This window comes from Sander lucioperca, chromosome 13 (genome assembly GCF_008315115.2).
Source record: "Sander lucioperca isolate FBNREF2018 chromosome 13, SLUC_FBN_1.2, whole genome shotgun sequence".
In the NCBI taxonomy this organism is placed as follows: domain Eukaryota; kingdom Metazoa; phylum Chordata; class Actinopteri; order Perciformes; family Percidae; genus Sander; species Sander lucioperca.
In genome coordinates, this window is record NC_050185.1 from 12,772,562 (window position 1) to 12,797,549 (window position 24,988).

The 24,988-nt window shown below is 39.2% G+C and overlaps 1 protein-coding gene across 2 annotated transcripts; it reads left to right on the top strand.

The window, feature by feature from the left end:
- The first annotated feature begins 1,630 nt into the window (after positions 1-1,630).
- On the top strand, positions 1,631-24,344 carry LOC116064989 (GDNF family receptor alpha-4-like). 2 transcript variants are annotated; one of them, XM_031320421.2, is made up of 9 exons: positions 1,631-2,101; positions 12,574-12,840; positions 12,922-13,014; positions 13,121-13,490; positions 16,464-16,573; positions 17,469-17,603; positions 19,089-19,225; positions 20,718-20,774; positions 21,783-24,344. In XM_031320421.2, the coding sequence occupies exons 1-9, from the start codon at positions 2,047-2,049 to the stop codon at positions 21,981-21,983; spliced, it is 1,425 nt and encodes a 474-aa protein (XP_031176281.1). In that variant the 5' UTR covers positions 1,631-2,046; the 3' UTR covers positions 21,984-24,344. The 2 variants fall into 2 exon arrangements, with proteins under 2 accessions (XP_031176281.1, XP_031176282.1); XM_031320422.2 differs by lacking the exon at positions 20,718-20,774 and having other exon boundaries at positions 1,634-2,101.
- Positions 24,345-24,988: the final 644 nt, after the last annotated feature.

Here is a 24,988-nt window from a genome sequence, read left to right on the forward strand (position 1 = left end):
CTGTACAGTAAACACCTTTATATCTCACAGTAATAAGCCAATGCTCACATCATTAGAGTCTGTATATTGTATTGGTTATGTATTGGTTGACCACATGGAGGAGCTGCTGTGATGCCTGCCACAGACCATGAAGCTAAAGTGAGAGAAGGCCAAGATAACAGTGAATGAAACCTGACTTAGCTGAAAACACACTGGGAAGCAAGTTGTAAAATATAATTCACTCACTCATTCTGCCATATTTTGTTTTAGTTAAAGCAGTTTGTTTAGTCTGAGTGCAGTGAAAGGTCTTCTTGTGGTGCCATGGTTACAGTTGATACATTTTGACAAGGTTGATTATGCTTTATTACGCTCCTTGCTTTGTTGTTCTCATTTAATTAGATGTGCATTTTGATGGCAGTCACTATCCACTTGTATTTCTTACTGCCAATTGAGCATCCAGTTAAACAGGAGGTGTAAATTAATCCGCTAATCCCTCTGCTACCTTTTAATTACAGTGAGGACAACAGGTCATGCATGCTCTTTTTGCACAAAATTGCTTGTTTTCTTTTAGTGAGAGGCAGAGGTAGGTTTTATGTAATCATAATTTGAGTGTAGTATTTTTTTTTTGTAAATTGGGTAATTTTATAGAAATGTTTCAAACAAAACATCTATAAATGACCTTGAAGTGAAAATTCAGTGTTGAGTGACTTTTATAAAAAGTAGATCCGATCTGAAATCAGATAAGTTTCTTAACCAAAACCTTCAGAAGACAAAAGCAAATATGGCAGCTGCTGTGTGATCAAACTCCCAAATTTAGTTTTGTGTTTACATCCTAAAGGAGGGAGCAATATAGAGAATGGAAGCCTTTACCCTATAGGATCTGTAGGCTACATATACGGACACAAACTGCACAATGAAACTGTTTGTTTGGATAAAGAATTAAAAAAAAGAAAAGAAAGGATACCTCAGTGTTACAGGTGAGTATCACAGCTTTTAGTATTCCTCACTGCATGTCATCCCCTCTGAACCAACCCTTTCCCCACAGGTCAGCTGCTGCATTGGGACAAGTAAAGATTTCACAGTCCCAGCCTGCTGTAAACTAATATGAATGGAAAAGGCTGTGAGGCTGCAGAATGGTCTCAATGCAGAGGAGGGGACATATTTAATTTAACATTTAAGCTCACCTCAGCAGACAAATAAAGGGAAAATGTGAGGGAAAAAGACAAAGCAATATTTATAACCAGAAACATGGTCCAAAAGGTCCAAATGGAAACAAAGGACTTGCTCTGCTTCTTCAGCTCAAAATGCTGCTTGGTATGGTTACAAAACCCATTATTATAAGTTCAGTGTGAAGGTCAAAGACATTACTGTCCATCCAAAGAGATTTGATCAGCCTTGAAAACCATTAAAACACAATAAAACAAAACAGTTTGGTTAATTAAGTGGATTAGTGAATGGTAATGATGTTGCTTAAATAGGTAATAGCCATCCTAAAAGTACTGACTTTTTAATGCAGTCTACAGTCTACGCCTTGTGTTGTCCATCATATTGATGCATGGACTAATAGCTGAAACAGTTCTCCCACAGGAAACATTTTAACATCCCATGAGCATATTCAGTATTTCCAGGAGCCAATCACATTGCGCCTTTAACAGAAATGCGCCATGCAGTCTAAGCGCACTGGTCTCAACTCTGGCTGGACAACTGTGGAGCTGCGACGCAAGTCCGAATGCGACACAACTCGCGCTTGGAGACTGTCTGACTGGAACTATCTGCTGATCAGCTGCAGAGAAACTTTGGATACATGTTTTTTTGAAATGTGCTTCCACTAGAGAGTAAAATAACTGGGATCGGGAAAAAATTAATGGGACAAGACAAATCGCGAGAACTTGAATCGCTCCAGTTGCGTGCACGGTTCAGTTTAGCCAACTTTGTGCAGGTGCCCATCTGATCTGCCTCAGTTTGTGCGGGCGCAGCAGCAACAGAGGAGTAGGCTAGATGTGGCAGGAGACTGATAACTGAGCTGCAGCGAGCCGGGTGCGAGTTTCCCCTGTCCCTACCTCTCCAATGTCCCCGGACAGGATGATGCTCATTGGACTTCTGCTCAATGTCTTCTCTCATGGTAAGCAGTATTTCTAATTTCTAACAGCTGTTTTCTCTGTTTTAGATGTAGAAGATATCAGCCACCTTTGAGATTGTATCATTAATTTACTGTAATCTGTTTAATCTGATAGAATAGGGCAGAGTGTGTATTCCTTTTTACAGGATGTCTTGTCTTCCAGTACCCAGAACTTGAACAATAATGCACGCATGTATTCCAGTTTTTTCCCAATGCAAATTTCTGATGAATATAGCAACAATTACAGATTGCAACGAAGCCTCCATCCCAGAATCCACACGAAGAAACTGTATTTTAGTTTATATTGCCGATGATGATGTTCCGGTGTTATTTTGACTCCCTAAACTCTGATAATAACTTAATGATAAAGCGATAACTTTTTGTAAATTTGTTACAATTTTTGTAAATATGTGCACATAGTTTAGCTCATGTAGGCTATGCGATCTGATAGAGGACAACTGGCTGATTATTTAAAAAGAAAAAAAGAGATAGAGTAGGCTATAGAAAGACTGCGTGTTTAAGCACAAGACAGATTTATTATTCCATGTTTGAGTGAAACTTTCGAGATGACCCTCAAAAGAGGTCCATAAAAATCAGTGTCCCATTCAGCAGCAGCCTTAGATGTTTTCATCTGGATGACATCATGGTAGGCTATCAGGTCTGTTATTTCTGCCTTGGACTCGTTCCAAAAAAAAAAGCTGTTCATCTTCTCAAATATTGATTATACTGTCTCAGATCATGGAAGTATCACACATGAATTGTTAAACTAAATTATGTTCTGAAAGCATTTGGGCTACCACATCTGTAAATCTTTAACATTTTACATACTTTGTGCAATAGACATTAATAGGATGAAGGGTTACATGTGAAAGAAAAAAATCATAACTTCATGGCAGCAACATAATGGACCAGTAGTGCCATTGACTTACAAGTCTTTGTCTTTGCTGGTGATTAAATCTGTTGTGATCAGACACACACACACACACACACACACACACACACACACACACACACTCACACACACACACACACACACACACACACACACACACACACACACACACACACACACACACACACACACACACACAGGCTTCTACAAAATGAGTTATAATCATTTAAGTCAATGATTTGACTGTGGCTGGAGAAGAAATCTCCCATGAACACAAAGCTTGTTGATTTGTGGTTATTGATATTGATTTATGCCATTTTTGATCATAAGTGTTCTTCAGTGCTCAAGCAGGATCAGAAATTAATTTTCTTTAATTGAATGTGGTTGTCTGCAGGGCATCCTGAGCCTGTTAATTGTTAACAAAGACTGTATGAAATATGAAACATAGCTCCTCCCTGTGCTCTTCACTGCAGAAATACAATGCAAATACAGTAATTGTTAGGATTATTGGCGCAGGCTTCACTGCATCCAGGAAAATTCAAATAATGTCAGGTGAGGCTCGCCATTAGAGATTAGTATCATAAAATGATGAACGCTTTCTTGTGAATGCCACACCTCAAAGGCACCCAGTTTATCATCCAGTGTGTCAAACCCACCTGCCAGGCACTTAGTTGGTATCACACCAAGAGAAGCAGTTATTTTCAAGCGCTACTTAATCGAGATGAGTCATTACAGATGCAAATTAGACACACTGTCATGATGTGGAATTCTACCATTATACCTGATTGCAACATAAATTATTGGATTTAAATTTTGTTAATTGACATCATTAAAGAAAGGTGAAATCAGTGCAGAACCCTCTTGACATTTTGGACAAACTTGATGAAGAGCTGGCAGTTTTGGTCAGTCTTATGGTCTTCCCCTGTCTAGGTCTATAGGTATTGTATAAATAGTGCCTCTGAACTGTATTACATTTCATACAATGTTATTTTTGCCTTGTAATATACTGTATCTGGCCTTGTGCAACTCTGTGACCTAAACAATGGCAGTGGGAACTTTAGAGGTAGAAAACAGCCTCCCCAAATTGTCTGTCACCACTGATGCCCCACAGAGCTCAGGGCTAACCAATGCTATCATAAATGTGTCTTCACAAGATTGAAACATCCAAAATGAAAGAAGAGAACAGGTGCAAACCTGTTTTGTTCACTCCCCTATGAACAAAAACAGAGCCCCACATCTTCTTCATGACACCATACTTTGCAACTAAATCGTGTGTGTTAAAAACACATTTTATAATTTATAAACTGTTATATCCCCTGTTATGTGTCACTGATTTGACCTAATACTCAAATGACATATCACTTGTTCTCTACCAGTTATGTTTATTGTTTGCATGCATTGTTGCATTCATCCGTGTCTTTTCCCAAATGAATAACAGTGGAATGGCTAGACATCTCACAAATAATGCATGAGATCACTTTGAATGTGGCCATGCGGTAGCCTACCTTCATCAGATAAATCAATGGAAAGCCGGCTATTGTTGAATGACATTAAACCCGACATTGACCCTTCGCTGCAAGGCCTCTATGGATTATTGTAAATCCCAGTACAGACTGCAACTGGTGATTGAGTGCTGCTATTTCGGTTCTTCATTTAGTGGACGTGATTGAGCCGTAACACAGTTGTCATACATTTATTTGAGCTCATTTTCCGGCTGTGTTAAATTACACAGGTCTGAGGTAGACTAATATCCACATGCTCGAGCTGTTTCTGTTCAGGGTTTGACTATTTGATGTACACACTGTGTTGGGGGTTGAGTGCCCTCATACACACAGGTTTATCCAGTCCTTGGCTTCTTAATCTTTCTTACTGTGCCATAGTCTTTTTTTCTCTCTTTCTGCTGAGGCATTGTCTTTATGCACTCTGTGCCTGTAATTCAGTTTTGTTTAGGATGACTGCACACAAAGATTAAATTGGCAACATGCCCATTGGACATTACTTAAATACAAACATAAAATACACTTTCTGAATACGCATTTTTTTTCACATATTTGATGTTTTACTCTAAAGTCATAGTGCGTAGTTTCTGTTGCCCCCATGAGGAATTCTAAGTAATGACAACAACACTGTCGGTGCGTCCACACGATACAAGCCTTACATGATCGCGCACATGATGGACTCTTCAGAAGAGGTAATTATCTTCACTCGAGTTTCTGCACGGCAAAGTCACAGGAAGACACCAGTTTCTGAACATAGCCATACTCAAAAATACAGAGAGAGTTTTGTGGAGCTGATAGTCTTAATTAGCTGTGTAGCAACTTATTTGGCAATGGCTTGAATGTAACGGACGTTTATTAATATCAAAAAACTCATGAATGTTAATTTGTACAATTTACAATTTACCTCACCCAGAAAACGACCGTATGGGTCAATAATGCAAGCAGCTCATAATGATCCATAATTATGTTTCTTGTTAGGCTGTGACCTCTCGCAGCTGTACTAATTACAAAGTACAGTATAATAATGCCAAAGGAGGCAGGTTGGGGTTGTGGATGTGTCAAAAAAACACAGGACTTTCACTCAGGAGACCGGAGTTCATCTCCAACCAACCAAAAGTCAACTGTCATTTTGAAATGAACCAAAGTTTTGCGAATCTTAGTCCGTGATGCTGTGACGTCCATGATGTCATGTTACATACTTCTTTTAGTAGTTTTACACGACTCATTTTAAGCCAATCCCTGATATTTTACTAATCCAAAGTATTTGTGTTGCTTAAACTTAACTAGCTCCATTTCACAATGTTTTCAACATGTTTAAAATTGCAACCTTAAATAGAACAGTCACATGCTTATGGTCACATGATTAAAGCGCCACTGTGCGGCAGTAAATAGAACAGCCGTATGTGTCGTTTTGGGAGTCTTTCGACTTATAATATCGTTTAGGTATGAGGATGTGTTGGATTACCTGTAATACTTAATTTGTTGGTGTGTGTTCTGCAATTTGATTATCACTTATGCACATGCATGATGGCACCTGCAAAAACCTACAACCCGATGAAATCAATATGTGCGTTGCTTGCCAAGAAATATTTGGCACATCATAATGTGAGCAACACCATGTAGCAGGAGGCAGAAGCCTGAAATATTCATACAGCTACACACACTGACTGGCTGATGCAGCACCTGATGCAAGTATGTATTTTAACTGGAGTACAGAGGAGAGCTGTTGCCTGCGTGATGTGGCTGCACAATCCAGCAGCGCAGCTCATTAAGCGAGGCCTCATCCGTGCCCTGGATACACTGGGCAACAGTTGCTCCAGAACATGAAAAGATTATTCTTGTATACACTATATGAGTTGTCACTTTTGGATGCTTGGACCACATTCTACATGTTGGAAACACCTACACTGATGCCTGACAGGCATAATCAAGCCCTTTTATCATCTTTTTTTTGCGGCTCTCATTCATCACAACCTGCTCTGCTTACAACCTGCGTGTTATTTGATCAGAATGATGATGGTAAAATTGTCTCTATCTCTACTGTGTTCAATAATAATGAGAATGGTCATACCTTGAGTAGCTTATTTCTCACTGCAAGTGTGCATCTTGTTGAAGGCTGCATAGAACTGCAAGTAACTTCAGCGCTGGAGTTGTCTCTGCGGGGTGTGTGCATAAAAAACGATTAAAGCAAGTGAAACTGTGCTGCAGTTTCCAACACTCCAGTCACACAAAGATTACGTCTTGTTAGCTTACACAAATTGAGGAGCAAACAAAGGTGTAATTTGCCTGTGAATGCAAAGCAGTTTTGGGCAATTTTGGGATCAGGGTTTGTTATTTTGTTACATCTACAACTTTTTGGAAACAGCTGGTGTTGTGTGATGAAATGAAATTGCAGCTTTTTGTGAAGACATGGTTTTGAGATCAAGTTGTTCTTTGAAGTGGACTTTGTACAGAAGATGCATTTCTACTGTGCTGGTTTGAGTGCGACTGTACAGTATGTATGCTCTTCACTTAGGCGTGACATGGTATTCCTGCCAAGGGTGAAGTCCTGTGAAGAAAGACGGGGGAGACACTAGGTGCAGCATCATGTAGGGATTGAGGAGGAAGGAAAGTTGCAAAAATTGAGATTAACAAAGGAAGAAGTTCAGTAAAAATATCTACGAGAAAAATATGGGCTCAGGGGTCATTACACCCAGAAAAATAGGAAACATTTAAGTGAAATATAAGTTTTTATGACAAGGGAGAGCGCGTTAATTTGGTCAATTACAATGAGTAAAGGCAAAGTGAGTAGGATTGGTCCGTTGAGGTTTGTAAACACAACATTATAACATTTTTATAATATATATATAATTATACATTTTTTTTCTATACATAAATTAGTTTTTTTTAGGAAATTCCTACTCATTGGGTCTCTATTATGGCATATTGTTTGACAGATGAGTTATTTGGAAGTTTTTTAATTACAATAAATCACTGCTGTGTAGGTTTTTTTGTTCACGTGAAAATTTACTACAATGCTGTACACTTCTGAAGAAAATGTCATCTACCCTGAAACAGCACATAAATAAGAGGAATAAGTTTGTTTTTATAAATGAAACAGAACTTATCCTGTTTTTATTCAAAGTACTGCACGACTGAGGTTGCCCAGGGCAGTGCCTGTACTTTTCCTCAATGAGAATGTGTGCAAACTGTTAAGCATATTTTTGATGTTAATTTAAAGTTTAAAGCTATACTGCGTAGTTTCTGTCGCCATGAGGAATTCTAAGTAATGACAACAACACTGTCGGAGCATCCGCATAATACCAGCCTTCGGTTATCACACCCCCACCCATTCATCACGCAGCTGCTAACACGGAGGATTAAAAAAACATGATGGACTCTTCAGAAGAGGTAATTATCTTGTAAGTTTTATGTCCTCTTTGTCTCCAAAGCTGAACACTGCTGTTGTCCTTTCTCAGCGGTGACGTAAAATGCATCACTCTTGCTTCTGTGCACGAATGTCACCGTATTGACTCAGTGCAGAGATCCTTGATAAACACTAATGGGACAAGATGGTGCAGAGTTTTTAATCAAACCTTACTGTGTAAAATGAAGGCTTTTTAATTTTTGGAAAGAGATGGGGTCAGTCACTTTTTTGTCTTTATTATTTATTTATGTAATATGTTTAGACTTGGAACTAATTTAGCTACTACTTGCTATTGCAAATGTTTACAAAGACCCCCCTTTCATTTGCCATGTGCTCTGTCCAATTTATAATAAATATATGTATTTTGAATGTAGTAGCTTAAATCCAAATTAAAATAGGAAAACCATTGTTTTGACTCACAAACATGTGCTCTATTGTCCTGCATCTTACTCGCTCCCATTTATATGGTCCAATGCTTTCCAGTGTGGTCTCGCAAGGTCAAAAAGCTTTTCACAATGCTTTATTACGACTCTGTTAACTGCACAGTATTTTGGGGATATTCAAATATTTACATGCATTTACTGTACACCAACCAGGATATAATTATATCTATTAAAGCTCAAATATGCTGGTATGCAAACGCTGTATCTCATGTTCATGGAGTCACATCCTTAAAATAAACTGCTACTAATGAACCCAATAGGGTTCAATTAAGTTCAACGATTGTCATTCCAGCTATAAAAATACAGTTGAATTTAGGGCTGCAACTAAGGATTTTTTTCATTCTATATAATACTAGAAAATACTATATTGTAAAATGGCCATCACAATTTCCAAATACCAAGTTATCATCTTGAAACTGCTTGTTTTGTTTGACTAAAGTATTTACCTGAATTGAAAAGACAGGCTGGAACAAGTAAAACTGAAGCTATAACATTCCACTTTAGACCACCTTTCTGTGTAACATTATTGTGCTTGGAAAGATACTAATTTATATGCAGTCTACTTTAGGAATCCTACTGGTTTGACTGCAGGTCAGATGAATGAGTGCAAGTAGTAACAAGTGTTTCTCCAGTCTCGGTCTATCTTGTCGCCTTGCTGCCATTTCCTCCTCGAGCCTACGACTTCCTGCCAAGATGTCCCTTCTGTCACAATCCCTGTGAACACATTTCACATCAGAGTCACACTCTCCTACCACGGTCTCATCTCAAGTCAAATTACTGCTAAACAATCTGGATGCTCTGCTACCCATCCCACTCGTTTGAAAGGACAGAAGATAAATTTTGCCAAACCAGTTCACTCCTCGTGAATGTCGGTGTGTGTGGTCTGTGGTTTTGTCATTTATGGCATTAACCTTCATCAGCTTTGCCTCACAAATTCTATTAATCACCCCAGTGAGAAATTAATAGGGTGTAGTATGGCTCACATATCACAGTAATTCATCTAGATTTTCTCTCCTTTTCTTTTTTCTTTAAAACACATCCATGCTCGGACCAACAATTCCCTTAACCCAGACTTTTCCTTTAGTCATTTCCTTCTCCAACGGCATAATGTGAGCACACTGCTTCTTTGTCATCATGACATTAAATAATCATGACATTAAATAACGTTATTATTAAAATAATTATAACCTGAAAAATTAACAGAGCTTTTCTGTACTTCATAAAGGTTTTTGTTATCTGTGTGTGTGTATGTGTATGTGTGTGTGTGTGTGTGTGTGTGTGTGTGTGTGTGCTCTTAGAAACTAAAATTGCTGATAGTCTCTCTTTATCAATGGTAAGCTAGAGGGAGCAAACACTGAGAAGGAATAATGAATAAGCTATGCACTGCCCAAAGGAGATTACATGAAGCCTGTTTAAATTGCAGCTAAACATAGCAGAATTTAAAACTTTAGTATATTTATCAAGGTATCATTGAACATAGATAGGCAGGTAATCGTCACCTTTACATACTTTGGGGATCTGTGACTGTGAGTATGACTCATTGCCCTGTGTGTAGGGTTTTCTTCCCCACCTCTTCCCGTGGAGTCACTGCAGTAGCCTTGGCAGGTTTCCTGCAGTGGCAATGAAGCGGAGCCTCTGTTTATGATATGTCTCATGCCAAAGTGAGACATGGACCTCATGTGGAGCCTGAGATTACGAAACATGCAGCAGTAGAATTGGATTGCAACCGCTGCCAGTCAGCAGGCGCTTAATTGAAGTGTGTGACCGATCTAACACAATGCTGTGTGTGTGTATGTGTGTGTGTGTGTGATGTATATGTTAATGTACCAAAGCATAAGTCCATGTGAGGTTAAAATAGGTACAGATATTTGTTAACAGGAATGTTCAAACATTCCTCCATTCATTTCTAGTTGCACAACATATTCTTAAATGTCTTCTAGTCAATTCCTTTTGTGCAGTTAAAAAGTGACAGGATATAGCAAATTAGCAAGATAAAGCTATTTATGCATATTGCCTACCCAAGCTATTTTTCCTTTTCTAGAATCGCTGTGTATAAAGTGTAATTTGCTGGGACAATTACGTGTCACATTTGAGAAAATTAATTTCCTGAAATGCTTCATCAGAATGCATTTTTATGAAGAGGGCTTTCTTTATTTTCTCTTGTCTCTCTCAGGCTGCCTCTAGCCTTTCTGCATTGTGTTTCTCATGGTGCAACAATCAGTATTATGAAATGATTTGTAGTTTTTCACTTTCAGTCATTCTGTACAGAACACTGCCAATCAACACACTCTTAATGCTTAATCACTGTGGGCCAACATGGCTGTTATTCTACTGAATAATGTATTCGTATTAGAGTAAATGTGTTTTGTGATATGAAACACATTTCTACTCAACAACACTTGTATAATTCAATGGGATGAATTCTTATATATATATATATATATATATATATATATTACTGCTGTCAGTTAAATGCGTTATTAATGGCGTAAATTCTTTTATCGCAAGATTAACGTTCTTTTTGGCCAAGCAAACTTTGTCGTTTTTTTCACATGCTGTTGCAGCAACTAGTAACGTTAGAAAACCTACACCACTACACCGGATCTAGTTAGACCAGAAACAAAACAACAGGCACGCCGCACACACTTATTTGGGCTTGCGAGCCGGCCAATGAGTAGTAGGCTACCGTTACGTTTTGAGTGGATGGCGAGCGTGAGACGCCGAAATGGATGCCAATAAGATTCTGAATGGAAAGTTTACTTTTAAAAAGTTGCCAAATGGTTCCATTGACAAGACCAAAGTGATCTGTGTGTTTTGTCGTTGTGAACTGAGCTATCATCGCAGCACATCTAGTCTGAAATACCACTTGATGGCCAAGCACACAGCTGATGCGAATTCTCCGCCCCTTGTCAAAGCCAGCCGGCAAAAGCACAAAGCAAGCCGATCCACTTTTCCATGTTGATAAGAGCATTAAAATGAGAAAAATAATTGGACAAAAAGAAATCTAGGGACATTTAGAATAGATAAAAATGTCCGATTAATTGCGATTAATTGCGAGTTAACTATGACATTAATGCGATTAATTGCGATTAAATATTTTAATCATTTGACAGCACTAATATATATTTGTCTGAGGGAACTTCAGGAGGGAAACATCCTCATAGTGGACATTTGAGTTGAGTCCCTGACTAAATGTTATATCCAGATGTAGTCTCTGTCTGAAAGCAAAATTGGGAGAACTGTGCTGAATGAATTGGTTTTGTCTTTAGCATTACATGTGTAGACAGTTTCTGACATCGGTGAAAAGCTTGTTTCAAGTGAAGCAGCACCCTGTTGCAAAAGGTTTGGCCCCCAGCTGTTCATGTGTCCTTTTACAATAATAACAGCATTGCTTTTGTACAATACATCCATGTGGACCTGCTCTGACACTGATTTTCAACAGCATATCACAGGTTTTTAGATTGATGAATGCATGTTTACTACTTTCCATTCCATTTCCATTTCCAATTTATACCAGTTTCAGGATTAGTAAGAATTAACTCTACACTTGCTTGAGGAAGGTGAACATTATGCAGCCTTTATCAAGGCAATCACTGCAAGTGTTTTTCGATTTAATGCAACTGTGATTAGCCCACTACCACAGCAACTAGTGGAGGAGTGGTGGTGGCATTTTATGCAACTGAATGCTTCCATTTCCATGATGGGTGTCAAATGAAGTAGAAAAAAAGGTATCAAATGACATACTGATACTGTTGGTATCAGTATCACCTTCAGGGTACTGGTATTGGTACTGGTATCCTAATTCTTTAAACGATACCCAGCCCTAGTATTAGGACATTGCAGTTCAGGGAGCAGGATAAGGTGGGCAGGTTTGAAATCGTGAAGATGAAGAAACAATTATGAAATAATTATAACCATAGCATAACTTAATAGTGTTAAATTCAATTATCCAAGAGACTCCTGTGTTTCTTTGTGGAACACTTAGGTTTCGCCCATGTTGCTACTCTATTACACTTGTGTGCTTTCAATTCAAAGTAATATAAGTAATAGTAACCTATAGTGCAGTGGAGGGTCTATGGAGTGCACTCACCTCGCTCTGTTGTCTTAATAACAGCCTGTTTAGCTTAAGGACAACTGGCTGATGGGACCATAAACTGATCTGCTTTGCACAATACAACAATGCACATATTGGTGGTAATGTTGGTGACCACTGACAATATCAACCTCTCCTCCAGGTACTGTGCCAGTATCTGCATCCTTAGACTGTCTGGTGGCAGAGCAAGGTTGCATCCAGGAGCAGTCCTGCATGGTGCTCTATAGACTGCTGGAGTACTGTGCGGCTGAGGAGGCTGTGTCGCCCCTCGGCCCAGATGCCCGCTTGGAGTGCCTGGAGGCCCAAAACGCCTTGCAGCATTACCGCCCCCTTCAAGTTTGCAAGTGTCAGCGTGGCTCTCGCAGAGAGGAACACTGCCTCAGGGTCTATTGGACTGTGAGATTTGCAGGTGGGTTTAAGCATTGGCATCTGTGTGTTTAAATTCTCAGCTCCATAATCCATGTGATAATACTCTTCACTGTTGTTTCAGCATATGATGAGTATGAAGTGTCTCCATATAAAGAACTGGAGTTAAATCTGGTGAGAAACATTGAGATGTCACGTATGGCCTCCATCATGGCAGGTACTGCTCTTTTCATAAATAATTAAAGGTTTGGCACCCAAATCGCTGTTTGTAATGATTTTTAATACCTGATATACTTTACTGTTTTCTTCCTGATGACCTCCAGCTTCCTCTCTTTCTGTGGACGGACAAAACCAATGTCTCAAGGCAGCGCAGGACTGTGGCCTGTATGAGAAATGTGGCTCCCTGCGGTCAGAATATGTTGTAGCCTGCACCAAGCGTGCAGCAGTCTCTGACAACAGCTGTAACCGCCAGAAATGCCACAAAGCCCTGCGGCGTTTCCTGGAGCGCGTGCCAGAGGAGTACAGCTTCGCTCTGCTCTTCTGTCCCTGCTCTGACACTCTGTGTGGGGAGCGCCGGAGGAAAACCATCGTCCCGTCATGTTCCTATGAGGAGAATGGGAAAGGGGAGGAAAGAGTGGGCAAGCCCAACTGCCTCAGCCTTCAGAACTACTGCTCCAAAGATGAGCTATGTAGGTAAGATGGTTGTTTTGGTGTAATAATGCAGTACATTATGTGCCCTTAATAAGGGTTTCAGCATGGAACCACACAGAAGAGAAGAAATGCAGATTTCACAATGCACCAAAGTATAAAGGAGCAGAAAAGGTACCACAAAGAATGACTCTAGTACACTGTCTGCAAAAATGGCATAGCTGCACTATTAGGCAGTGTTTTGATGAGTGGGCCCCCGTTTTATTTGTATCCCATGTAGGGATGCAACTATTTACATTCTTGATTAACCATCCAATTTTTTTCTTAATTAATTGTTCTATACAAGATCATAAAATAGTGAAATTTGCCCATCACCAAACGGCCAAATGTGACGTTTGAAAATAGTTTTTATCTGTCAACTCCTGTCCTAACTCCAAAGATATTCAGTTACTGTAAAATAAGACAAGCACATTCCCACATATAAGAAACTGGTACCACCAAAATTTTATATATATACACTCACCTAAAGGATTATTAGGAACACCTGTAAGATTTCTCGTTAATGCAATTATCTAATCAACCAATCACATGGCAGCTGCTTCAATGCGTTTAGGGGTGTTGTCCAGGTCTAGACAATCTCCTGAACTCCAAACTTAATGTCAGAATGGGAACAAAAGGTGATCTAAACAACTTTGAGCACGGCATGGTTGCTGGTGCCAGATGGGCTGGTTTGAGTATTTCACAATCTGCTCAGTTACTGGGATTTTCACGCACAACCATTTCTAGGGTTTACAAAGAATGGTCTGAAAAAGGAAAAACATCCAGTATGCGGCAGTCCTCTGGGTGAAAATGCCTTGTTGATGCTAGAAGTCACTGGAGAATGGGCCGACTGATTCCAGCTGATAGAAGATCAACTTTGACTCAAATAACCACTCGTTACAACCGAGGAATGCAGCAAAGCGTTTGTGAAGCCACAACACGAACAACCTTGAGGTGGATGGGCTACACCAGCAGAAGACCCAACCGGGTACCACTCATCTCCACTAAAAATAGGAAAATGAGGCTACAATTTGCACGAGCTCACCAAAATTGGACAGTTGAAGACTGTAAAAATGTTGCCTGGTCTGATGAGTCTCGATTTCTGTTAAGACATTCAGATGGTAGAGTCAGTATTTGGCGTAAACAGAATGAGAACATGGATCCGTCATGCCTTGTTACCACTGGGCAGGCTGGTGGTGGTGGTGTAATGTTGTAGGAGATGTTTTCTTGGCACACTTTAGGCCCCTTAGTAGCAATTGGGCATCATTTAAATGCCACAGCCTACCTGAGCATTGTTCTGACCATGTCCATCCTTTTATGACCAACATGTACCCATCCTCTGGCTACTTCCAGCAGGATAATGCACCATGTCACAAAGCTCGAATCATTTCAAATTGGTTTCTTGAACATGACAATGAGTTCACTTTACTAAAATGGTCCCCACAGTCACCAGATCTCAACCCAATAGAACATCTTTGGTTGTGGTGGAACAGGAGCTTCGTGCCCTGGATGTGCATCCCACAAATCTCTGCAAGATGCTATCTTATCAATATGGGCCAACATTTCTAAAGAATGCTTCCAGCACCTTGTTGAATCAATGCCACGAAGAATTAAGGCAGTTCTGAAGGCGAAACGGGGTCAAACACGGGATTATATATATATATATATATATATATATATATAAATTAGCTCTCCATGAACGACTTTTTTGGTTCTGCATTTACCCTCCTAGCTATATAGTTTAGAGAATATTATAGATCCAAGGTGAAACTGACAGAAGGACGTGAGAAAAAAAGTTGCAATTACAACTCTGTCTGCTACTTCAGCACCACGGACAGATTTTTTTTTTTTTTTTTAGGCTACTAATATTTCAGAGCCATGTTCAGGGCCATAGATTCTAACTTGCACAGACCTCAGTCAGATAAAGGACCAATGAGCCAGTCAGACGTCTAAACAACCCCTCTGCCCCTACACTCTCTTTGCTACTAGGGGATGGGCCCTAGTAACAAGAGGCATGCATTTTGGTAATTTTGCTAACAAGGGGGATGGCATTGGGATGGCCTTCTGATGATGATACAATCCAAGATGTCCTCAAAATAACAGACTCAGTGGAGGAGTCATGTATTAGTCTATGACTTACATCAATTCTGGCATTTACTTGGTTCTCAGCTCAAGAATCTCAGACTCACACACACAATACATTTTTATTTTGAATTTATTTATCCTTTCCTCACTAGTGGGAGTGGAAAATAAGCAGGTGACATTTATTGGGGCCCAAAAGATCTAAATAAAGATTTGGTTTTCAGACATAAAATAGAGATTGGGGGGCAGTTTGCTTTTAGTTGCCTTGTCTACACCCCTGCCCATCAGTATAATAATAACTTCTTTAGTGAGGCTAATTTTAGTCATTACTTTATGGGATTTTCTTTCATTAATACCAGTCTAGTCTGTGTAAATGTTACAGAGGTTATTAATGATAAGAGAAAGAAATACTGAGAAGGTCATGTAAAATCCCCCTCTGTAGTATTAGTGACAGATTTATAACAAGAAGAGAGAGGAGCATTAACTGCAGCTGACGTGTTTCTTGCGGAAAGCATGGAAAAAGCAGAGGAACACTCATCACATTCATACAGCATCTTCAGTTTTAGCTCAAGGTATACAGTATTATAGATCTGCTACAAATGACAAAATGTGTTAGACTGTGTGCATGTTTAATACTGAACATCATCTAGTTGTAAAATCTATAGCTTGTAAACCTCTGAGATTAGCTGTCACTGTCAGCACATTATCCTCACCCTGAATACCAATGGTTGCAAACAATGTGTGACTATAGGTGTACAATGCAATCGATCCTGAATCCCAAAATGAAATTTTCAGATTACTTTAAAATGCACACTCTGTTTCTCTGTGCTGACGGATAAAAACTGTTTCTCTTTGTGTGTGTGTGTGTGTGTGTGCATGTGTGTGCGCGCTTTTCAGATCTCGGTTCGCTGATTTCCAACACAACTGCCAGCCCTCCCCTCTGTCTGCCTCTGGCTGTATGCGAGACAGCAGAGCCATGTGCCTGAAGGCCTACGCTGGACTTATAGGTGAGAAGGAGGAAAAGAAATAGATAGATAGCTAGATGAGGCTGAAAGAAAAAGAGGGAATTATGTGAAAATAAGACAGAGAGCTGCTCAAAGAACTTGTTATTGGAAAAAATCACTAGGTCTCTAACAGTGATATTTGACTGTAATAGACAAATTGATGTATTGACCATTTCTTATTATTCATGTAACCCCTGGACTCAGAGTGACTCACGTATGATGCCGAATGTGTAACGTTAAAAGCATCTCCGTTCTCTGTACTAATCAGACTTCATATCACGTGTCTGTGACTCTGATATGATAATGCTTGACCCTAAAGTTAGCTAAATAACAGACTCTCACAGCTATCCTCAATCATTCGACCATGCTTGATGTACGTGTGTTGCTGTGAGTCCATCTGCAGAAGATCGCAAAAAAGCTACAGAAGTGTTGCCTAAAAGTGTTTATTTAAACAAAAATTGCCATCACATTTGGAGTTGTGTTGCATATCATTTTTATTTTTTGCACTAAATAACTCTACAGAGGTTCATAAATGGTAAACTGCAAAAAGCTGCTGCATCCCTTTCAAAAACTTGATTTAAAAATTGCATTTCTAGCAGCTCTACAAAAATAATCCAGGTAATATTATTTCCTTCTGTTTCCCAAACTGTATTTTTCAAAAAGTAATTTTGTGTACCTGCAATTATCAATACCTAGAGCTGGAAAATTGGTGACACTGGGTCCCCAGGGCACCAATATTGTTGTTAAACTGCATCTTACCTTCCATGGAGGTGTGTGCTGGAAATGAAATCCTTTTGCCTCAGGAAAATATTTTGTAAAAAGTTTTTAAAGTTGCACCTGTAATATTATATATATATCTGTAGACCTCTATAACTGTATGTCCTCTTTCTATACCAAGGCACCATCATGACTCCAAACTATGTGAGCAACAGCAGCACAGAAGTGTCCCAGTGGTGCGCATGTGATGGCAGTGGGAACGAATGGCAGGGCTGTCAGCGCATCCTGCACTTGTTCAACAACAATATATGTCTGCGTGAGTAAAATGTCATTAGGTTACGGCATGCAGTGCAATATACTATATATGTCCACGGTGAGTCACAAAGACTTAAGTGATAATAATTAATGAGTTAAAGCTCCCGGAGTTTCCTGCATGAAATATGTGCAGCTTCCAGGATAGAAGCTGCATGTGACCATGTGTTATTTGAGTGACAAATGTTTCCAAACTTAACTCATATACAATAACTGTCAGTTATTTCTGTGTCAAGATAATGACAGAGGAAACGTTACCTTTTAGCTGTCAAATCTCAGTATAAACTAAATTGATCTTGAGATGCTGCTCATACTAAAGCATTTTATAATGTGCATTAATGCAGAATTCAGATGAGGTGATTCGTAATTGATGATTGAAAGGCTGAACCACTGAACCGTAATGTTTTCTTATAAATTAGTAAATGGTGAGAGATTCTCCCTTGTGTCTGGTTGGCTGCCAAATGTGAATGCCATTTCCAAGTTATGTGGAGTCAATGAATCCTTTCTCCAAATGTGATAAACATAAAGTGGCTTCTTGTTGAATTGTTGCCAAACCAGCAGGCCTGGAAAGAGATTCAAAATACCCTCCTCTAGAAGCACGTTATACTTAAACCGTGCTTCTTGAGGAGGATATTTTGAATTAAAAGTAACTCTTTTAATGTGAAATGTGCTCACAGTAACACCAATTGATATGCACTGTGTAACACTAAAAGACTAAGGGTCAGAGGACAGTCAGGTTGTTTTAATTGAAATTTCCCATACACAACCATCTGCAAAAAAGTGGTTGTAATGTGGTGAATGATTTTTTTTTTATCATCACAAACCCACCTAAATTACTCATTTTATTATCAGAATTTGATCCATTCGGACCAGTAACATTTGGAAAGTCTAGAAGAGTGATGATTACATTATGTGTGTGGGGAGCCAATAGGAATTCAGAGGTCTCAGATGCACTAACATGCTCTCAGCCCGGTCCGGCTGGAGAAGGGCTATAGTGTGCATGCTCTATAGGCCTCAGAAACCCATGGAGGCTTTTCTTGGTGTATCCACCCAATGAGCAACTTTCATAGAAATGAATCGGGTGCCCTCTTTGAACTCGGTATCAGTTGTCCTCAATGCATCCATGGCTCATAATGACAATGCTAACATAAATGAAAGGTCAGAAGATCACCAAAGTTATTACAATTCATCCTGTGGTTGACATGGATGTATCCACCAAATCCATCCAATAGTTGTGGACATAAATAAGCCCAGACCAAAGTGGTGGACCGACCGACCGACCTACCAATAATGCCATCCCAAGAGCTATGCCACTATAATGTGGTTTAACCAACAAATTCAAATGTATTTTGCCCGATCGTGCACAGTATTTACAGGGTTGGTGGCTTTAACTATGCTTTTAAAAGTCACTGATAATATTTTGGTGATGCTACAAGGATGAATAAAGATGTGAAGCTAATGAAGAAGGCCCCTGCTGATTGTGTTTCAGGCAATGCCATCAGCTCCATGGGAATCTCCGCACCTCCTCCTGTGGAAAACACTCCCGTGCCAGCTTCTCAGCCCTCCCCACACGTCTTCCAGGAGAGGGTCCACGTCAGTGTTAACACTCTCCCTGAATTCAACAGTGTAAGCACTCTATACTTTTTCACTGTCTTACCATATGCTAGTGTTCAACACTTGCTACAAGCTGAATTAAAATAGTCAACTATATATCAGGTGGTAACACCAAAGTATCACCAGCAGTTGGGCCCAGCAGCTCCCTCCTTTACCTCTACCTCTCACTGTGGCTGAGGATTAGCCGTAGGTCTTTGCAGTATTAGACTCAACCCTTACTGTTAATATTCATGTATGCACACTCATCTGCTCCATATTCCCCATTTTCTCACAATTTTAATCTTCCTTATTCCTCCTATCATGTCCCACAATCCCTTAAAGCACTGACACTGGTGGGCTGCATATTACACATCCAGATATACAGTTCATGTAAAGATGATGCATTTGGGTTTCCTAATTTAGATGTAGCACTGAAGTTGTGATGATGCATTCTAATGCCAGCAACAAAGTGAATGTCTCCTGTAATAAAACAGTTTCCTATGACCTTAATAAGCTTAACATTTGATTTGAGAAAAACCTCAAACTCAATTTCCAATGAACACTTCAACATTTTAAAATAGATTCTGAAAAATGGATTGCTATGCTAAAGCAGTAACAGGAACAACAAGTGGTCTCCTCTAGTTGTGATGGCAGTGCCAATTGAATAAAATTTGAAAAATAAAACTCCGGCTCAAACAAAAATCAGAATGAAGGTCTGTCTGTTTTCAGCTTGTACACCCTCACAGGATCCTCTCTGTCTGTGTTCAAGTGGATGCTTCGCTGTATTGAGGGCTGTCTAGAAGCAGTTAGTGGGAAGAATATGTGGACTGTTAAACCCTTCAACAGTGAGACACCAGGGAAAGAAGGAAACACTATATAAATTTAAGTTTTGTAAAATAGTATATTTAATGTTGACATAGAAATTTGCTATTTTAAGTCAGTTTAGACAAAACAGCTGAATTTTAAACTTGAAGAGTAACTTATTGTCGGACTTAGTAGAAACCAATGTGTCACTGTCCTCTCTAGATTTACAGTTTAAATTGTGTTGCACCTCTGACCACATCCAGCATCACTGATAGTTGTGGTTATGTGTGATCACAAGTGCGCTTTGTTGTACCTGTTACCACACCCAACAGTAATGTCACAGTGTACTGACACACCCTGAGTACACTTCTACATCACTGTAGCAAGCTGAAAAACAAGATTTACAGGGGAGTTAATGATGGGTTTAGCCTACATGTACCTCTAATGGCGTTTTTCCACTACATGGTACCTGCTCAACTCAGCTTGGCTGATGATTTTTCATAATGGAAAACCAAAAAAGGCGAGTAGAGTCGAGCTGAGTCGAGCAGGTACCATGTAGTGGAAAAACGCCATAAGCAAGCTAACCTGCTAGCATGTTTAGTGCTGGCTGACCGCTACTGGCTGTGTGAACAAGTGTCTGGGGTTGACCTTGTTGTTTTATGAGTTTTTATGAGTTGATGATGATGATGATGATGATGAACATGTGTTGTCTTTTTCCAAGTTGAGTTGGTGGAAGTCTTTTTCTGGACGGCAGACTCACACATTAAATAATTTGAGGGTAACTTAAACAATATAATTGTAATACAAAAATTGAAAGCAATTTATATTGAAGGGGTCCTTAAATGTGATTTAAATCTCATTAACTAGAGGTTATTTTGGCATACTATGGGCACAATGTCATATTTTGGGTATAATGTCATGTTTTAGAGGGAGGTTAGCTTGCTACAAGTGTTTAGATTGTTTCTCATGTTCATGATTTTTACATTTGAAAAATTTTTGCATTTTTCAAACCACAATTTGTATATTTGGACTATCAGATGGCAATGGGCTACTCCTGTTTGATGCACACTGGAAATGTCTTCATACTATGTTCTGTCAGCAGAAAACCTCAGACACTTATTTTGGTGGACAGATTAGCCAATTTATCATCAAATAGATTAAAGTGTTGATCTAGATCTGGGATTTCTGCCAATATATGGTTATTGTTTTCTTACCCATGAGGATTTTTATTGATGCCTCCAAATCAGGCTTACTGTAAGATAGTAGCCTATATAATAAATGTAAGTAAGTATCATCTTGCTGCACTAGCATTGATATTACCATCTCTTACTTTCACACACCAGGAGGCCTGTTTGTTTGTCTATTTGGGTCTATCAATTCACTTTTAAATGATGCAAACATGTGAATAAAATACAACACAGATTAACTTTCGGTGTCTTATGGGTGTCTTATATCTTTAGAATAAGTCTGTGATTTAGACAGCCCAGTGATCTCTTATGAACATATATTTCAATTCGCCGACACAGAGAAGTTCCTGAAGAGTTGAATCAGCCCTTTTCTGACACAGTGTGAAAATGTAAAACTGTAACATATAGCTTTCTTTTGTCAGTTGAACCACAGTATTGTTCAAACTCCTAACATAATATCTTTCTGGTTGTTTTGGCTGCAGCTTTAGGATATTTTCCTTTGCAGTTTTAAATTCTGCATTGATGTGGACCTTTCTCTTCCCTCCATGCTCCACCACTTGTGTTAATTGGAGGAATCACTCTTTCCCCTGCTTTTACAGATGGAGGACAGTGAGGAAGAGGAGCAGGCGGAGGAAGAAAGCGAGGAATTCAACATCATCCCACCATATTCTGAGAAGGACTCTAACACTGAATCGGGGGCTCGAGGAAGTAAACGCGGAGCAGCTAGCCGAGCAGTACCCGTGTTAACATTACTGCTGCTGCCTACGCTCATCCTGGACTGGGAGTGTTGGAGATACTGAAGCCTCCATCTCATTCTTCGCTCATATTTTACACTCGCTACCACTTTCAAATCTATCACAGCACTCAGAATGAGCCACAAAGGACATTTCCATGAATGAAATGCCCAATTTCCTTCTTTTTTTTCATTTTTAAAACTTAAGACTTTAATGACTGTCTCCTCAAGAGTTAAAAGATATCAGTAGTCCCGCAGTATCTGCCACGTCTTTGCTCTAGTCCTCTCCTATGAAATGTAGGGAACAACGTGAGCAGCTATATGAGTGCATGGGTGAATTTAGAAAATGCTGTCTGGGCAAATACTCTATCTTGAGCGTGCTTCAAACTCAAAGTACATCCCCTCTTTTAACAAGAAGCACATCGCCCAAGGCCACATCCACTATACACACCATAACCAGTCTACTCCACTGCAACCAGGCTGGAGCACGGCTTTTGATTTCTATTTCATGACTCATGTCACATCCGTTTCTCTGTTGGCCCCTTTGGCTTTTCCTCTCCCTGCTTCATATGGTTGAGTAAGATAATCCACTTTACAACAAGCTAATAATAAACTGCCCCACACTTAAACTGCTTTGTACCATTGAAGAAGGAAAAACTTTTAACAATTGTTTAAAAAAGTGATAAGATAAACCAAATGTGTTGTCACATACATTATGAATGAGAGATCCTTTGCCTTCTTCTTAATTGTGCGCCAAAAATCAGAGTGCAACAGTCACTCTGCTCTGCTTCTTTTGTTAACACCCCACTTGGTATTATTCCTACCAGGGTGAGTGACTGAGAATTCAACCATAGGCAAAAGTAATGAGATCAAATTCTATTGTAGGAATGAGAAAAGCAACATGAGCAATTACAGCACAATTCAAATTGCTCAGCATGCAGAGAAAGTCTGGAGTAAGGCTCACGGGAGGAAATAACCAATTTACTGCTGTCATACCCTCTCACTTTTTTCTTATCCTCAGGAGGTGTGTTTTTAGTCCTCCATGCCCATCATTTGCTGTATATGTTGTGAGAGTGAGATGCGGAGAAAGGGATGGACACAGGATGTTGTAAAGCCTGCTGGCTGCGCCGATCATTGAGCAGCACATTGAGCCATTCTCTCTGCCTGAAATAGCTTTTGCTGATGTTAATGATTTTTTTCTCTTATGGCTCATTTTCTTGTGAAATTACACAGCTGCAGGGGGGTAGGTAAAGAGAAGTATAGTGAAGTTTATGTAGAGGGATAAACTTGTCTAATTTGAGGATGACTTTGCAAGAAACAACCTGTCTGAGTTCTGCAAGGAAAATGTCTTATATTGTCTTATGTTGTCTCTAATAACAAACTACCATCAAATCATTGTTGTTATATTGAAAAAATGTTATATATAAAATGGAAAATGTCCAAAGACATATCAAAAAAATAATTTTTGGGTGTTTGAATATCACTTGAGGAGGCAGTATGATGCCACCACCTTTTGCCCCCACTACTGGACTTGTTTACACAATGATTAATTGACATAAAGACTTTTAAAGAACAGACATAAAGGCAGAACACGCACTGGAAGCCTATAAGCCATGCTTTTGCAAATGCAGGTCCATGACTACTTCAAACTTGGGTTTGGATTTTTAGAAGTAAAAGTAGGACTGTAAGGTTAGTAGACCTGCAGTGGCTGTTACTCACCTCGGGGCAAAATGACATCATGCTGTTTTTTTTGAGAGTTTGGCTACAGAAAGCCAAGAAGTTGATGAGGAAAAGGCCAGTTAACAAAGCACTGAAGTGTGACTGCAAGCTTAGCAAGTACAAAAAAATAACATAAGTCTGGCTGGACAACCAGCTGGTAACCACATGAACCAGACGCATTGATAGATAAACATGCTAAATAAACATAACCCGTCACAGTGCAGTGTCTGTGATGCTGCTTATTCATAAAGCATCAAATGAACAGCATCCAGTGTCAATAATTGCATCCAGTGCGCTTTGGCCTTAATGACTGAATGTGAGTTTACATGTATTTTCACTCTCAGTAGGTTTGTTTATATTTGTAAACTATGTAAAGTAAACATTTGCATTAAATATTGATTGATTCTTTTGATGATTTAAGGAGTTTTAAAGAAAAAAAAGCTTATTCATCCATAAATCAAAAGTCTTTAAGAAGATATGTGAATATTTCTGAAATTAGACCGTTTTTAGATTGTATCTTGAAAATTCAGTTGAGCGACTGTACAGTGCTATGTTTTACATGCTAACTTTCTTTTAAAGACATATCCAACATGCCAAATAATTCTGACTGTAATGTGTTATAACTGTGTAATGTTGTGACATAGCGGAACAGTGTGCCGATTTGGTAAAAGAAGAATAAAAGTCACATTGGAAATTTCCACGTCTGACAAAAAACATGTGCCTTTAAATGACCAAGAAAAGACTGCTGGGTATAGACATTGAACATTTTAACTTTGTTGTTGTTGAAAAGGCTGATTACTCCTGATTATATTGGAAGTGTTGCAGACAAGTTAAATGTCCATTTTAGTGCAAATTGGGGAATTGAACACTGTTGTCGAATTTTTAAATACATGCTGAAATATACAGCTTCAATACTATTTGGACTTTAATTTGCTTTAATTAAAAACTGAATGGTCAAAAAACTGTAAGTAAGGGAAGTCAGTGGTTTTCCCTGGCTCACAGCCCCTTTGGACAGAGCCAGGACTCTCATGTTTATATTTTACTTCTGACTGATGTAGGTGATTACAGGGTCTTGGGGCTTCTACATCCAACATGACAGCAGTGTGGCAGGAACAAGCTACAGTGGAATGATTTTGAGAGGAAAAAAGAGGCTATAATGGAAACTGGCTTCAGCCTGCACTTTAATTATAAAAAAAATACAGCATGAGAGCACTGGGCCTTTGTTTTTAATGTCGCAATTCAGCCAACTGTCTACAAAGTAAAGTTATGCTTTATTAATCCCCCTGAGGAAAATTATCTTCTGCATTTTATCTATCCAGTAGCAGTGGGACTTAAAAAACCATATCAATGGTT

What these genes read in the sequence shown, in the direction of transcription:
- LOC116064989 (XM_031320421.2), top strand. Translation starts at nt 2,047, where the DNA reads ATGTCCCCGGACAGGATGATGCTCATTGGACTTCTGCTCAATGTCTTC. An exon ending in TATGGCCTCCATCATGGCAG is followed by an intron (nt 13,015 to 13,120) that starts GTACTGCTCTTT and finishes GATGACCTCCAG; the next exon opens with CTTCCTCTCTTTCTGTGGAC. An exon ending in GGCCTACGCTGGACTTATAG is followed by an intron (nt 16,574 to 17,468) that starts GTGAGAAGGAGG and finishes TTCTATACCAAG; the next exon opens with GCACCATCATGACTCCAAAC.